General features: G+C 46.3%; 1 protein-coding gene across 10 annotated transcripts in view; it reads right to left on the bottom strand.

Moving 5' to 3' along the window:
• Positions 1 to 15,776, bottom strand: part of celf5a (cugbp, Elav-like family member 5a) — a 175,485-nt gene that overhangs the window by 70,532 nt on the left and 89,177 nt on the right. For all 10 annotated transcript variants that reach the window (XM_084011753.1, XM_084011757.1, XM_084011758.1 and 7 more), the window contains exon 3: positions 4,502 to 4,550. In XM_084011753.1, coding sequence (XP_083867879.1) covers positions 4,502 to 4,550 — 49 coding nt within the window. The remainder of the gene's footprint in view (positions 1 to 4,501; positions 4,551 to 15,776) is intronic.

Raw genomic sequence — 15,776 nt, 5'->3', positions numbered from 1 at the left:
CTAAGTCTTTTCAACTCGCTAAATTCATGACATCATCACTCTGCCTCCTCTCATTGCGTGCCGCCGCGTCAGCAACTTTTTGGCATCGGTATTATCATTAGTAGTTTGTGAGATAAGGCTAATTGATCTCCACCTACCCGGTGTATTAGCGGATTGTTGTGATCTACTTCTTCCACTGACTCGGCATAACTCCGACCGCCTCAGCACAATCTGACCCTCAGGAGCGCAGAAATTATTTCTTCCTCTCTGCTCTCCGTTTGTCTGCCGCTTCCTCTCCCCTTGTCTGTCTCCCCCGTACACCTACCTCCCCCCCCCCGTCCCCCCCTCAGAACCAGCCGTTTGCTGATGGGAGGGTAAATGGAAGGGCTTACAGGCGGAGCGACCCCGAGCGTCCCAGGCCAGCTTGGTGGAGTTAGCGGACTGAACCCGGGGCTGGCCGAGGCCGCCGATCCGGATTGTTTGTGCACGAGCGCCGGAGGAGATTTGGACGAGCGGCGTGAGCTCTGAACGCGTGACCCACGGCCGGCCTCGCCGTCGGATTAGCTCGCCCTGATCCCACAACCTCGGAACATGCTCCCTACTATTTCAAGATCTCTCCGTTTACGCCCAGCCAAGCACATTGTGAGCAGTAATCTTTAGTTTTCTCCTCTTCAAAGGGAGAAGATATACTGCTCAGCGCTTTGCTTCGCCCCTCCCTCCGCCGGGTTTATCTACACTTTCCTCTGTTTATTTTGCCCTCTCTCTCTCCGACTCTCACACACTTTCAGCCTCTCGGTTCAAATTCCCTTTTTTCCACCTCTCCACTCTCGCCATCCGTCTTTCCCCCGCCTTCATCCCTCTCCCTCTAACTAGCCCTCTCCTCTGGTTTCTAAAGGGGATCAGTGGAGCTTAGAGGCCTTCCTGCTTGGTTCATTACTGAGCTGCTCTGACACGGCGGCTCGTCTCTCCAGTAAGGAAAGGAGAACGCCACTGATGTTTAATACATGGGCCACTCTGTTGTCTTTCACGCCAGATAAATTCATCATCAAAAAAACCAGCGTAGAGCAGCAACAGAGCATGGAAACCTGCTCTCTCAATCTGGATTCCCAATCTTTCTTTTCTTTGTCCTCACTCTCCATCTAACGTACTGCCTCTCGCTCTCTCTCTCTCTTTGCTCCGTCACATCTCAGTGAACTGGAGCAAACCTTTTCACCGTCCTTCAGTGGGAGTCAACACACAAACACCGCCGCAACGAAAAAACAACCCAAACCGACCCCCTTTCCCCCCAATCGGCATACGGCGTGTGAATGTGTGGCATACATACGGGACACGCCCCCGTTTGTGCATCCGACTTCCTGCTGCACATGCATGTGTTTGCATGAGCGAGAGAGAGAGAGGGAGAGTGTGTCAGAGCAGTTTGGTATGAATGTGTTTGCTGCTTCCTCTCTGTGTGGGTGTGTGTGTGGGCGGCGGGCCCGCCTCCATAATGCCAGAGCCTGTTTCTAATCCAGGCCTCCTCAGTGGGCTGTGGATCTCACTGTGCCAGGCAGGCCTGCTGCAACACCACCAGAGCCCAGCTGACAGCCAGCCTCTCTCTCTCTCTCTCTCTCTCTCTCTCTCTCTGAGCTCAGAAACTTGAACAATGGGTTAAGCTGGGAAATGAGAAGGAACAACATGCAGGACAGAAAAAAACGATTTCGCCTGAGAGCAGGACGGCTGTTTTAAGATTATCAGAAAAAACAAAGCTGATAAAAAGAGTCAAGTGAAATGGCAGAAAAACAGGAGAAGGTCTGACAGTAATGGTGGAGTGCCGAGGGGGTGCCGTTGGTAAAGGGTTTAGGATGAAATCAAAGTGGTTAAAGCTGATTTATCCCGTGTAAGGACGCCAAGCCCTCTAAGGAGGCGCCGCACAGCCATTCAAAAATGAAATATCAGCAGCAGTCAGTGCCAGTCATCAGTGCCATGTGTGATGGAAAATCAATCTATTTCATATCAGAGACCTGTGAGGAGAAAACGAGAGCGACGGGGCCTCGGCTCGTCCTCGCCTCCTTAAACGTCTCCCCGAACGCTCGGCGTCATCGTGACGGAGACGCCGGCCGTGCGAAGCGTGGCTCGATGTGTAACCGCTGCTGTTCTGCTAGATTAGGTAGGTGATTGGCCATTAATATTCATTTCACAGTGTGTCTTTGTTAGGTGGCAGCAGGGGCTGACAGAGTGTTTGGATGGAGTTACTCTCCCGTATATTTGCCTTTAATTTCTATAGGCAGAGTGGTTTACTGTCATATGAAGCTCCCTCGCTGGTCCTTCAGTCCCTACAGTGGAAACTATGAACCTGTCCATCAGGAAACTGCTTTGATTAAAGGTTCATGAGTCATCAAATATTTGGTGGAATTAGTTAGAATGTTAACGTGTCTTGCTGTATGACGAACGGCTGGCAGCGGTGTTAAATGCTAGTGGTGGTTGATTTAAAATCACATTTAGTGTTTGGCTGAGTTGGGTTTTGGGTCAATGTTTTTGCTGATTTCTCCAGGCTGTAAAGAAGGAGAAGTAGAACCCAGAGAGAGTTGCCTGTCTGGTCTTAATGACAGCAGAGCGTTGCTCCTGGAGGTCCAGCACGCATTAAACCACAGTAACAGGTCTTTCCCTGATGGGCGCCAACCCAGCGAGGTGATCTAACAGTCCTCCTCATAATGAGATTAAGGGACTAATTAGTACGACTGTGTGCTGCAGTGTGACTGTGTGCACTGAGGAATATCTGCCCCCTATTGGACTAGCGGCATGGCCCCTGAGAGAGCAGGCCAGACCGGGGCGGTCCCCGATGTCCCTCCACTGCACCGAGAGCCTAATTAATATTTCTTCTGGCTCCTGTACGCCGTGCTGAGTTATGGTCCGAGGTTATTGATCTGGGTTCTGGGCAACAGCAGGCAAAATAACGATCAAAATTACTAAAATTAATCTCGGCAGTTTTCACAATGTGAAATAAGGAGAGCGATAATTACACGACCCTGAAATTTCAAACAGTACACTGAAAGTCTTTAATCTTTTTAGGGCATATATGAAGCTTGTAAAAGTAGGCCACGGAGGCGCGTCAACCAACAGAGCTGCTGCAGACGGAACCAGATGTGGAGAAAACCCAACGTATCTCTGATGATCACAGAAAGCAGGATAAGAAGAATACACATTTAAATGAAAATCAGATCCATCTCCTTTCACACGTCCCCCCTCCTCCTGTTCCAGCTCCTAACCGTTACAGTCAGCCGGTGTTTGATGGCCCCTGCGGCGCCACTCTGACCTGTTCATTTAAGATGATGTGCAACTCTCGGGTCTGTTCCAGCTCTCATTTGTTCCTCGGTGGGGTCCCCACGGCTGGATGGGAAGAGGGCCCCATACTGACCGGAGTGCCCTGGGAGCTCTAAAGCCGGCCACTCACAACCAAGTAAAGAGACAGCTGAGTGTCATTGTTAATGTGGACACACAGCACCACAATGGCAAAATCAATGGAGCTATAGGGGACATCAATCTCAACAGCACAAGACCCTTTCGCTTGTCTCACCGCTCCTCTAAAGCTCCGACTGAATGGTTGAGGGAAGGAGGGAGAGAAAGGGAACATGGAGGACTGACAGTGATCTTTATTGGCCTTTCCTCCATCCATCTCAAGGGGTTATGCTGTCCTTTGAAGATTGTGTGCATTTGACAGGCAGCCAAGTGGCCAGCCATCCTAATTCACCCAAATACAGGCGGGAGGTTTTTTTTTAGGTAAAGCCTCAGAAGTGCAGCATGGCAGATATATGCAGTTGGCATCGGGCTTGCATTTTCTCTCTGTTATTTGTTCACTTCCAAATCCTTCTCTCCTGTCTCTAAAAGGGCACTTGCTTTGTTACGGGGTGACACGCGTTAAAAAGAAACCAGCGAGGTTCATTGTCTCCGACACCGACTTAAAGGATGCCTCCTCATTCTCATTAACATATATGCAGATCGGCAGCCAGTAAATGAAAGCCTCCAAAAACGGGAGAGATCAAAGCCGACAGAATTAAGGCCAAGTAATGAGGATCTTGGCAAGAACCCTGCAAATGTATTGATTGTTTGGCACGCGGCATGTGCTCCTGCTCCGTTTCCCCTCCGCCTCTATACGTTTCCTCTCATGTTTGAACGCACACGGACCGAGCGGCGTGGTGGCTTCCGTTCCAGCGTTCCTCATCACAATCTCATTTACAGCGCAGCGATAACGTACTTGGCATGGGGAACAAGCACAGAGAGATGGGCAGCCCATCACAGGATGTGGGATCAATCCACCATTCAACCAAAAAGCTAAGATATAGCATGTATGATGACATCAGGTCTCTGTGTTTCCTATACATTCAGACACAGTTTGGTTTAAACAGCAACGTGAGAATAAAAGGACTTAAAAATAAAACAGTGCTGGTTGACAGCCGTGGAACAGCTGAGATCAGAGGCAGAGAATGAACGATACATAGAGATGGATACAGCAGATGATTAATGATGGAGAAAAGAAGACAACTACCTCCACGGCTCTCGCTGTCGGCCGGTTTCACCTGGATGGGGCGAGTCATCTGGAAGAGAGGAGAAAGAGCAGCAGAGAGGTTAGCGCCGGCGACTACAACAACCAGCCAACACAAACCAGAGGTGTCAAGGCCTCGCTCCCATACTAATAGGCGTTCTGCGAGACTGATCAAAGTGCCTCGGCTGGAGAGGAGACCCAAACCGCCGCCATCATGCAGCTAAGTCGACTTGACACTGCGGCGGCGCTTCTGCTGCCTGTTATTCAGTGGAAACAAAACAACATCTCTTTCACACATGGAATAGGATGCGCTGTGTCTATCTGCACGTCCGCTCGCATTTGTGGTGTTTCAGGAGCAGGGAGAGGTGGGAAAAGGCTGCAGATGTGTCGGCAACAGAGGCCGAGGCAGCCGGACTAAAAGTGAATCCAGTCAGAGGAGGAGAGAGATCAATGCAGGCCTATTGATCCAGGCCCTTGGGCTGTGGAGAGTGTCTGGCTGGGAAGGATTCTCTGGTTAGGAGGCTCACTCTAATCCACTGGACCCTGATAAGAATGGCATTGCCTGGATTAGATGCCTCTGTCATCACAGTCTTTGTGTCACGCTCTCCTCCTTCCCCAATTTTAACCTCCTTCTCTTTTTCATTATTGTTGTTCAAGCTGAACAATTTCATCAGACAGTAAAAGTTTGAAAGATCCAGCTGTGATTTACAATACGTTTTTCTCTTTTTTCTCGTTGAACACATGCCTCCTAGTCACATATTAGCCTGGATACTGTTTATACAGCCGCCCACACGTGGGTTTAATATGTATGGATGTACTGTAGCAGAGCATAAAGCTTGCAATATCATTTATGTGCCAGTGCCCCCTCATTCTATGATTCAGTCCAAAACAAACACATCCTACATTTAAAAAACACACACACACACGTTAATAAAATTGGGGCCAAAAGTGGCACCAATTTATAACGAGATTACTGGAACATAAAAGCAACCTCTCACCACACTCGGCCATTTACAGTAAACCATTTGTAGCTGCTATTTAAGCATCTTTTTATTGCTGGAAACTATTTGCCATTCCCGGTCACATCGCTGAAAACCATCCAGCACTGATATTTTTATACGTGCATGTGTACATATTTCGTTCCGCAGCCCTGCCATGTATCTCCTTTTCCCTGTTCAATACCAGAGCGCGGCTGAAAAGGTCAGATTTAAAGACAGGGCAGTCCAATAAAAGCATGACATGTTCAAGGAGAAACACCATAATGGGATTTTAAAATGTCTTAATAACATGCTGATATATGGGGGAGAGGCCCAGGCCCGATTCGTTAAGTGCTAAACGTATCCATTTTCACCTTGAGGAACTGAGTAACCTTCCCTCACCGAAATGATTCCATAAATTCACCCATCTTAAATAATAACTAGAACTGGAGAAGTCTTTGTAGGGAAAACAGGGAGAATGCTCCGTGCTTGTGAAGGTTGAAGTTTTGCTTCTTGCATCCTCCTCCTCCCCTCCCCGACTCCACGCCGCTGTCTTCCCTTGTACGACACCAGAACGTAACCCTACAGTATGCTAATGCCAAGCCACAGGGCGCAGCGCTCCGCAGCATGTACGGATAGATTACAGAACCAACCGCGACGCTATCGCACACGTGTTCAAAGCCGCCGCCGAGACGGTAGCACCTCCGAAAACATCCGCCTGACAAATTCACAGATAACTCCACATCACGGGACATCTTTGAATTTGCCTTTGACATGTCAAACGGACAAAAAGATGCTTCCATCCCGCCATTTCTGGTTCAGACGCAGCGATGGAGGAGGCCGAACCGTCTCCTCCGCTGTGATGTCAGCCGTCTCTACGGGGGGTCTGTGTGTGGGAGGCAGCTCTCTAAAGCTAGTTACTGTTCAGCCTCCAACATGCCAGCTTAATGGTGTATTTATTTGCCCGAGAGCAATGCATTATGGTCCTGAACAGTCACTACTGATGCCTCTCGGTTTGCTCCATTCCCCCTCGAACGCACGGAGAGAATTGAGTAATTCCAGCAGAAATTAGGAGCAGGATGGTAATATATGCACGCTCACACATTGCACAGATGCAGGAACTTTACGTGAGGCGCGGTGAGGAGGCCGTTCATTAACTCGCTGTCGTGTGTGGGCCGCAGCTAGCAGCTGCTCCACGCAGCCACAATGAGCAGAGGGCCACTGCTGCTCTGTACAACACGTTCAGATGGAAATACCAGGCTACAGGATGGATTACTGTCAAAGTACTACAGGGTTTTCAGAATAAAATGCAGTTATAATCCAGTTTTTACAACAAGAAGAACATCATGTATCATGAGTGGAGGGTGGAGGAAGACCTCGGGGTCTCCCAGCCTGAGGAAAGACGCTGATCTGAGGTCTGCTGGTCCGATGATGATACTTCTGTGGTTTTTGACAGACGGCAGCTGGGTGAGCAGGCGGTGGCAGGGCTGGGGATTGTCTTTTAATATCTTTAGAGCTATTCATGGGCACCTCAATATCAATATCATTAATTAATACCATTATGCTCTGTAGCTGCGTATCAAGGAAGGCCACTCCCCGCCTTCAAGCTTCCATTTATTGGGTTAAAGTCAGAGTGCCGGTAATTAAAGACGGGAGAATCTGAAGAAGGTTGGTTCGTGTGACTGACTCGTTCGGAGACCAATCAGTGACCAGAACTCCGGGTGCTTTCCCCGGCGGCTGGAGGCTTCATGGCCATTGTGTGGACTCGTTTGGCGAGGGCTCGAATGTAAAGTGCATTTATGTGTACGCCTCCGTACTCCTGCTTTAAGGGAGTGGTGAGGTGAGGAAAGAGGAGGCACAAAAGAGAACCGTGAGAAAGGAAGCAGAGGGATTGTGGGAGAAAGAGATGGCGAGAAGGGAACGAGAGATACCGGACACACAGACGGAGAGAAAGAAAGGTGCCTGCAACGCTAAGATAAGATAGCTTTGCTGCTGAGTTAGCATTCCTATATATTTTTTCTTATAACACACTGAAGAAGCAGCACACCTGTACACACCTGCATGTTTACAGGCCGTTGGCATGCGGCAGCTTAACCAGTGGAACATTAGCAACAAGTGTTCAAGAGATTGTTGGGAAAATTCCCTCTCATACGTTAGATTTCTGCCAAGACCCGCCCTCCTCTGCCTCTGATTGGCTAACACTTGTGACCTTCTGCAGAAGTTTACTGCTGAAGAAGATGGAGGATCGGCGGGGTTAAGGATTTCACCTCTGATCTGGATGTTTTATAGGGATGGCAACCTTCCTATTTAGTGCTCTCGTATATAATTACAGTGTCCTAATTATGTGATTTTTTTTAAAATACTGCTATGCACGTTGCCTGTGTGGGTAGAATAAAATTACATATCCGTTGGAGATTTAAATGTTGATGTGGTGTCATAAAATGTAAAAATGGCACTTGGTATCAAAAAAGGCTGCCGACCGGCGCTGCAGCCGCTGAAAAGCACGTTCTGGAAATAAGCTGTTTTGCATGATTCAGCCTTCCATATCATATTCTTCACATTGCTGTTTGTGTTGAGTGTTGTTTTTTCTGTCTTCCATTGATCTATTTATTTCAGCAATGTTTGAAAACAACCGTGAAGAAACATGACATCTGCAAAGGATCTGACTTCTGGTGCATTTACGTAAAATAATATAGTGAAGAAAGAAACGGGTGGCATGGAGGGTAACATCACTTTTTTTTTTTTTTTTACAAACACTGCTTTGCATGACATTAAAAGGTGAGGTTAAAGTGAAGGTAAGCTGAATGTTTTTGACTCATCTGAATTAACAGAGTCCTGTGATGACTCACAACAACTCAGTGGCTCCACGACCTTCAAACGAGTTCCTATTCTTTATTACTTTTTTTGTTTTCCTGGTGGAAGCGCTGGTCTCTCTCTCTTTCCTACGACACACAAGCTGTGCTGCTCTCAGGGCTTTGACAAATCTATACTTCCATATGCTTTTATTAAGCCGTCTCATTTGCCAAGTTAAGCCTCCAGTCAGTTGAATTAAAGCTCTCAGCGCTGGTATGCTGCTGTTTCATATGGAGGGGGAGGAACCCCCAGGCCTAAGGCACATCATGTAGTGTGCAATGTGCTGGGATAGAACACACACTGCTGCTTGGTTTGTATGTTCTTTTGTTATTCTTTTACTGAAAGAAACTACACATTTATACACCTACACGCTACCGGTACTCCAGACATAACCGGCTCCATCGTCATCCTGGTACATTCATCCTGGTACATTCATCCTGGTACATTCATCCTGATACATTCATCCTGGTACATTCATCCTGATACATTCATCCTGGTACATTCATCCTGGTATATTCATCCTGGTATATTCATCCTGGTACATTCATCCTGGTACATTCATCCTGGTACATTCATCCTGGTACATTCATCCCGTAATAATCATCCTGGTACATTAATCCTGGTACATTCATCCTGATACATTCATCCTGGTACATTCATCCTGATACATTCATCCTGGTACATTCATCCTGATACATTCATCCTGGTATATTCATCCTGGTATATTCATCCTGGTACATTCATCCTGATACATTCATCCTGGTATATTCATCCTGGTATATTCATCCTGGTACATTCATCCTGGTACATTCATCCTGGTACATTCATCCCGTAATAATCATCCTGGTACATTAATCCTGGTACATTCATCCTGGTACATTCATCCTGATACATTCATCCTGGTACATTCATCCTGATACATTCATCCTGGTACATTCATCCTGATACATTCATCCTGGTACATTCATCCTGATACATTCATCCTGGTACATTCATCCTGATACATTCATCCTGGTACATTCATCCTGATACATTCATCCTGGTATATTCATCCTGGTATATTCATCCTGGTACATTCATCCTGGTATATTCATCCTGATACATTCATCCTGGTACATTCATCCTGGTATATTCATCCTGGTACATTCATCCTGGTACATTCATCCTGGTACATTCATCCTGATACATTCATCCTGGTACATTCATCCTGGTACATTCATCCTGGTACATTCATCCCGTAATAATCATCCTGGTACATTCATCCTGGTACATTCATCCTAGTACATCCATCCTGGTACAGTCATCCCGTAATAATCATCCTGGTACATTCATCCTGGTATATTCATCTTAGTACATTCATCCTGGTACAATCATCCCGGTATATTCATCCTGGTACATTCATCCTGGTACATTCATCCTGGTACATTCATCCCGTAATAATCATCCTGGTACATTCATCCTGGTACATTCATCCTGGTATATTCATCCTGGTACATTCATCCTGGTATATCCATCCTGGTATATTCATCCTGGTACATTCATCCTGGTACATTCATCCTGGTATATTCATCCTGGTACATTCATCCTGGTATATCCATCCTGGTATATTCATCCTGGTTCATTCATCCTGGTACATTCATCCTAGTACATCCATCCTGGTACAGTCATCCCGTAATAATCATCCTGGTACATTCATCCTGGTATATTCATCTTAGTACATTCATCCTGGTACAATCATCCCGGTATATTCATCCTGGTACATTCATCCTGGTACATTCATCCTGGTACATTCATCCCGTAATAATCATCCTGGTACATTCATCCTGGTACATTCATCCTGGTATATTCATCCTGGTACATTCATCCTGGTATATCCATCCTGGTATATTCATCCTGGTACATTCATCCTGGTACATTCATCCTGGTATATTCATCCTGGTACATTCATCCTGGTATATCCATCCTGGTATATTCATCCTGGTTCATTCATCCTGGTACATTCATCCTGGTACATTCATCCTGGTATATTCATCCTGGTTCATTCATCCTGGTACATTCATCCTGGTACATTCATCCTGGTATATTCATCCTGGTACATTCATCCTGGTATATTCATCCTGGTTCATTCATCCTGGTACATTCATCCTGGTACATTCATCCTGGTACATTCATCCTGGTACATTCATCCTGGTATATTCATCCTGGTTCATTCATCCTAGTACAGTCATCCTGGTACATTCATCCTGGTACAGTCATCCCGGTATAATCATCCTGGTATATTCATCCTAGTACATTCATCCTGGTACATTCATCCTGGTACATTCATCCTGGTATATCCATCCTGGTATAATCATCCTGGTTCATTCATCCTAGTACAGTCATCCTGGTACATTCATCCTGGTACAGTCATCCCGGTATAATCATCCTGGTATATTCATCCTAGTACAGTCATCCTGGTACATTCATCCTGGTACAGTCATCCCGGTATAATCATCCTGGTATATTCATCCTAGTACATTCATCCTGGTTCATTCATCCTGGTATATTCATCCTAGTACATCCATCCTGGTATATTCATCTTAGTACAGTCATCCTGGTATATTCATACTAGTACATTCATCCTGGTTCATTCATCCTGGTACAGCTTGGCCCGGCTGGGGAGCAAACATCTTTTCTAGTGAAACTATTATTAGCCACAAAAAAAGGACCAAAGGCCCTGCGGCTGTGGCCACAAAAGACATTCCACTGTGTGATTTCAAATTACAAAGAGCAAGTCAAGGAACTGTAGTCAGAAGTTGGCCTGTTAACAGCGTGGAGGATTTAGAGTCTACTGTTGGCACTATCTACGACAGTAATGAGTTCATGACTAGTAGAGTTTAACGGGATTGAGCAGTACAGAGTCCCGGACTCCACACTGCTGAAACCCTAGAGGCCCAGTAGCAAGGCAATAATACTGCTTTTGGAAAGGCTTCCAAGTTCCAAAAACTTTGCTGGTCTTTAACTTACACATTATCAACAAAAAAACAAGAGAATGCAGTAATAGAAATACAATTGCCGTAAATCTTGTCCTGCTTTTGCAGAAGCTCATCTTTCAGTAATAAAAGTCTTTTTTTTTTTTCTTTTTTTAACTGCAGTTGCACCCGCACTTACTTACAGTGCAGAGCTTGCAATAAAATGACTCTAATAGCCATACAATATGTGTGATGTCTTCTGGCTTTCACTCAGATTTAATATAGAGTAATGTTTGTCCTGGGATCATTAATACGTATTAGTGGGCCATCAAAGCTCATGTTGCTGCACTGCTCAGTAACAGGGGCATAAACAGCCCCCTTCTGACTTTGCCGTCTCTGCTGATATAATTAATATTTCCAATTATTGATCTGAGGGAGTGCTGAGTGGTGGCTGTCCGGGGGCCCCGGCTCCAACTAATAAATCTGTACTGTAAACAGTGGAGGGGAGGGGGGGAGGGGGAGAGAGAGAGGGAGAGAGAGAGAGAGCCTGGTGTAATGATTTATGGTCATGAAGTGCCTCGTTGCAATTACAATAATTGCTCATTAACAATAAAAAAATATCACAAATTACAAATGAAGATGGAATTTAAAAGGTTTAGTCGAGCTGGGTAATGAACTATTTCTTAATATTGTAAATTGACTGGATATGAAAAGACATCTCACCACATTTGCATGAAAGTGTGATGGCGTTATAGTTTTGCAGTGAACGACATCATGGTGCGCTTTTCTTCTCAACAAATGGATGCACATTTCCAGCTAATAAAACACTGAATGGGTTCCTCTGGGTTCACTTCTGGTTCTTTATACTTTACCAGTGTCGGGGGTAACGCTAGACGACCCTGTTTGGTTGTAACCAGTAACGCATCAACTTACACAAGCATTCAGTTATTTTATCTGTTACACGAACTCGCAGTGAAATGCAAATTGTGCCTGGAGGATAAGAGTCTGTCAGAACTTGAAGAAGTCTACGCACATCTCCACAGCAGTGGTGGGTGGAGGCCCATGGAGGAGGAGCACCCTGCCGACGCTGCAGCTTTCAGCTGGCTCTCCGAGGGGAAATTAACAAGCTGGAGCTGCTTACATGGTGGAGGAGGAGCTACCAATATCATCCATATTTCTGGAAGATCATTAATAAAATCCCTATGCAACATGGAGGGAACAGCGTCTTGCAGAAAATGCATCATGCGTATACCGTTTGTATGGAGATAGATGGTCTCTTATCTGAGGATGAGAAATTATCAAAATATTTAAAGTTTTTAAATCAACCATTACCATAGATAAGTTGCTGAAAATACATGTAAAATGTCCAGTTCTGTATCTCCTGCATACATCTGGATAACATGGGATTTTTTTTTTAATTGCATGATCTGGTTAGCACACAGGCTGATAAATGCATGACGTGTTTCTATAAGTGTGAGTGGGTTTGTGCACGTCTGACTGCAGTATGACCGTTGATCAATGATGCTGCAGCTGCATGTGTGAATACAGCGACTCGATCGGAGCGTGTTCATATGTGCTTAAATGCATGTGGGAGATGTTTGTGTGAGGGAGTTCTAATGCACCCACATGTGGAAATGTGCTGGCGGCAGCGGTATGGCGGTCCTGATAAGAAGCATCAGTCGGTGCTGAGGAGATGGCAGCCGCTATAAGCTCTGGGATTCCTATCAGAACCAACAGGATTTACAGCTGGAGGCGCTGACGTGGACTAGACACCTGCAGACCTCAGCGAGTTGCTTTCACATGTAGCTCTGTGTTCCCACTTGGAATAGAAAAGACATGCATTCTGTAAAGGTGGCACAAAACTGCAAGCCCTTGTTTTAGAAAGTGTGTTTCGCTTTGTACGAGTTAGTGTGGCTTTTTTTCAAAGGCTGAATGGCTCCTTTTGGACTCAAACTGTTGATGTCCATCTGGTGCATTGAATGCTCCTCGTAATACACCAACGAGGCTAACTCACAAACGTGGAATCTGTAGTACCATTACTAGCAGCACCGCAACGACATCTCTGATTAAGACCATTAGACCTTCTGTTGTCTGATGCCATCCAAATTCCTGTTTACCCCCCCCAGGAACAGCCTGAAGTTCATCTAGCGAATGCTTTCCAAAAGGCGTTCCAGCCGCCTCTATTATCATTGCTTTGCTAGCCGAAGTGGTCGGCCAGCTGTCTGACTGCTACAGCCCTCATTACACAGACAGCAGAACTCAGCGCTCATCAAGATTTCATGAAGGTGAATGTCACACATCAAAACCAGCTCATTTGTGGCACGGCATGACTCAGCAGACCGAGCTGCATGGCACGGATCTCATCAAACTCTTTATTACTTCTGGAGTAATTCTGATGAACCATATAAAAAACATAAAAAACATCCTCTTCCTCTGAGTTTTGCTTATCGCTGTCCCCCCCCCCCCCCTCCCACACACACACACACACACACACACACACACACACGCAGTCATGCTTGTCCCGTCTTTTGGAGTATGAGCTCTCCACCACCACCGTCTCAGACTCCGAGTCCTACCAGACGGGTGCAGGACTCGGGTACGTGGGTGAAGGAACAGTGCAATCATGAGGGGGAGTAGATAGGGGGATTGAGCTAATGCCTAAATCCTGTCCTACTGAGCCTGTAGCGGGGCGTCCAAGAGATAAAGAGACACAGAGGGAGAGAGGGGTAAGAGTGTGTGTGTGTGTGTGTGTGTGTGTGTGTGTGTGTGTGTGTGTGTGTGTGTGTGGGGAAGGATCATAGAGATGTGACAGAAACGGGGGAAACTAATGAAAAGATGCTTGAGAGATGAAAGAGATTGGCAGAGATGAGTGGGTGGGGATTTATTAATAAGAGAAAAGAATAACAAAAAAAAAATGTTTTTCTCCTCTCCCCCCCCCCTCCCCCTCCCTCTCCTCCACTTCCTGTCTGATGAGCCACACTTTGGTTATCGGGGGAAGGGCATCACTCCCAGACATCTTTGGCTGCTTTTCAAGCCAGAGAGCTGTTGACACGCCGTGTTACTGTAACGCAGGAAGCAGGGCGAGACGCATTGTAACTGTGTCAACAATGCTCTCTCTCTCTCTCTCTCTCTCTCACATTTACCAACCTATCTAATGAATCTTATCTGCACAGCACACTGGAGGCTTAAGCTTTTGGTGGGCTCACACACACACACACACACACACACACACACACACACACACACACACACACACACACACACACACACACACACACACACACACACACACACACACACACACACACACACACACTCTCTGCTCCCTGTTTGATGTGGTTTACGCTCTTCAGTTCATTTTGAGGAACCGTCCTTAGAGAGATAAGATCACGACGACTCCACGCCAGTCCCAGGAATGTGCGACGCGGCGAGGAGGTCCGGCATGAGCAGGAAGTGGCGAGAAGGCAGAGGATGTGTGTTTCCGTGACAGAGTTACAGATCCAGACTGGTGTGAGGCTTTAATGCTTAAAGGTGCCCTTATGCACCGCCGCCGTGTTCCCTATCTGCTACAGCGTGATATTTGCTTTGAGGATTACGTCTCGGCTGACAGTCAGAGAGTTACGACGGCTGTAATGATGCACGACGTCACGCCGCATCTTTAAAAAACTACAGCTCCCATGGCTTCCCCTTCCTCGCAGCATCAAACAGAGTCACATTCTGTGGTCTTAGAAGCTGTTTGCTGAATTATTAGATATAAATAAGTGAATAAATATCCATGCATTCTATCTGTGTTACATGTCATGATGTAGAGTCACATTATTCATGCTTCCCTGTGTGCTACAGCATGCTGTGTGACGAACACTGAAACCACAACTACTTTATGACATTTAGCTGAGTTTGGTTCTGCATCGTGTCTCCTGAACCGGAAACCAAACTAAACATCACATTCTTTTGTTCCCCAGCTGCAGTTTTAGAGTTCTTTGACTCGTCCGAATTCAACGTGATTTCAAAATGGTTGGAAAGAAAACGGATCGCCGTGACTTCTCACAGAAATGATGCAGGCAGTGATGTGTCCTTGGGATTCGATGTGATTGGTTGTTGAGTTTTAAAGGGCTGAACATACCAACGTGGTTGAATTATGTGAGGGATGCAGTTAGAAAGTTGGTTTCTGTACATTTTCCACACAGGCTTATACGTGGAGCCACACAGACACACACCGGGAGCTGCCTTTACCCTCTTGTGTTGAGCCCAGAATGCTCCTGCTGCTGTCACAGCAACTCCCGGATTGTGACAGATTACGGCCCGCTGCACCGACCAATGGGAGCCAAGATGGGTTGCCTGCCCACTGACTCATAATTCTTGGCATACCTATGCCGAGTTGACGTTTCTTTAATGGTCCCTAGACCTCCAGTAGGCATCCTTGTCCTGAGCACTATGATTGCCTATTAGCAATTCACCAACACTTGCACTTTTCTACCCTTTCACTCCCCATGCCAG

The sequence above is a fragment of the Eutrigla gurnardus genome (genome assembly GCF_963514095.1).
Source record: "Eutrigla gurnardus genome assembly, chromosome: 6".
NCBI classification, from domain to species: Eukaryota; Metazoa; Chordata; class Actinopteri; order Perciformes; family Triglidae; genus Eutrigla; species Eutrigla gurnardus.
This window is presented reverse-complemented; position numbering and strand designations above follow the sequence as displayed.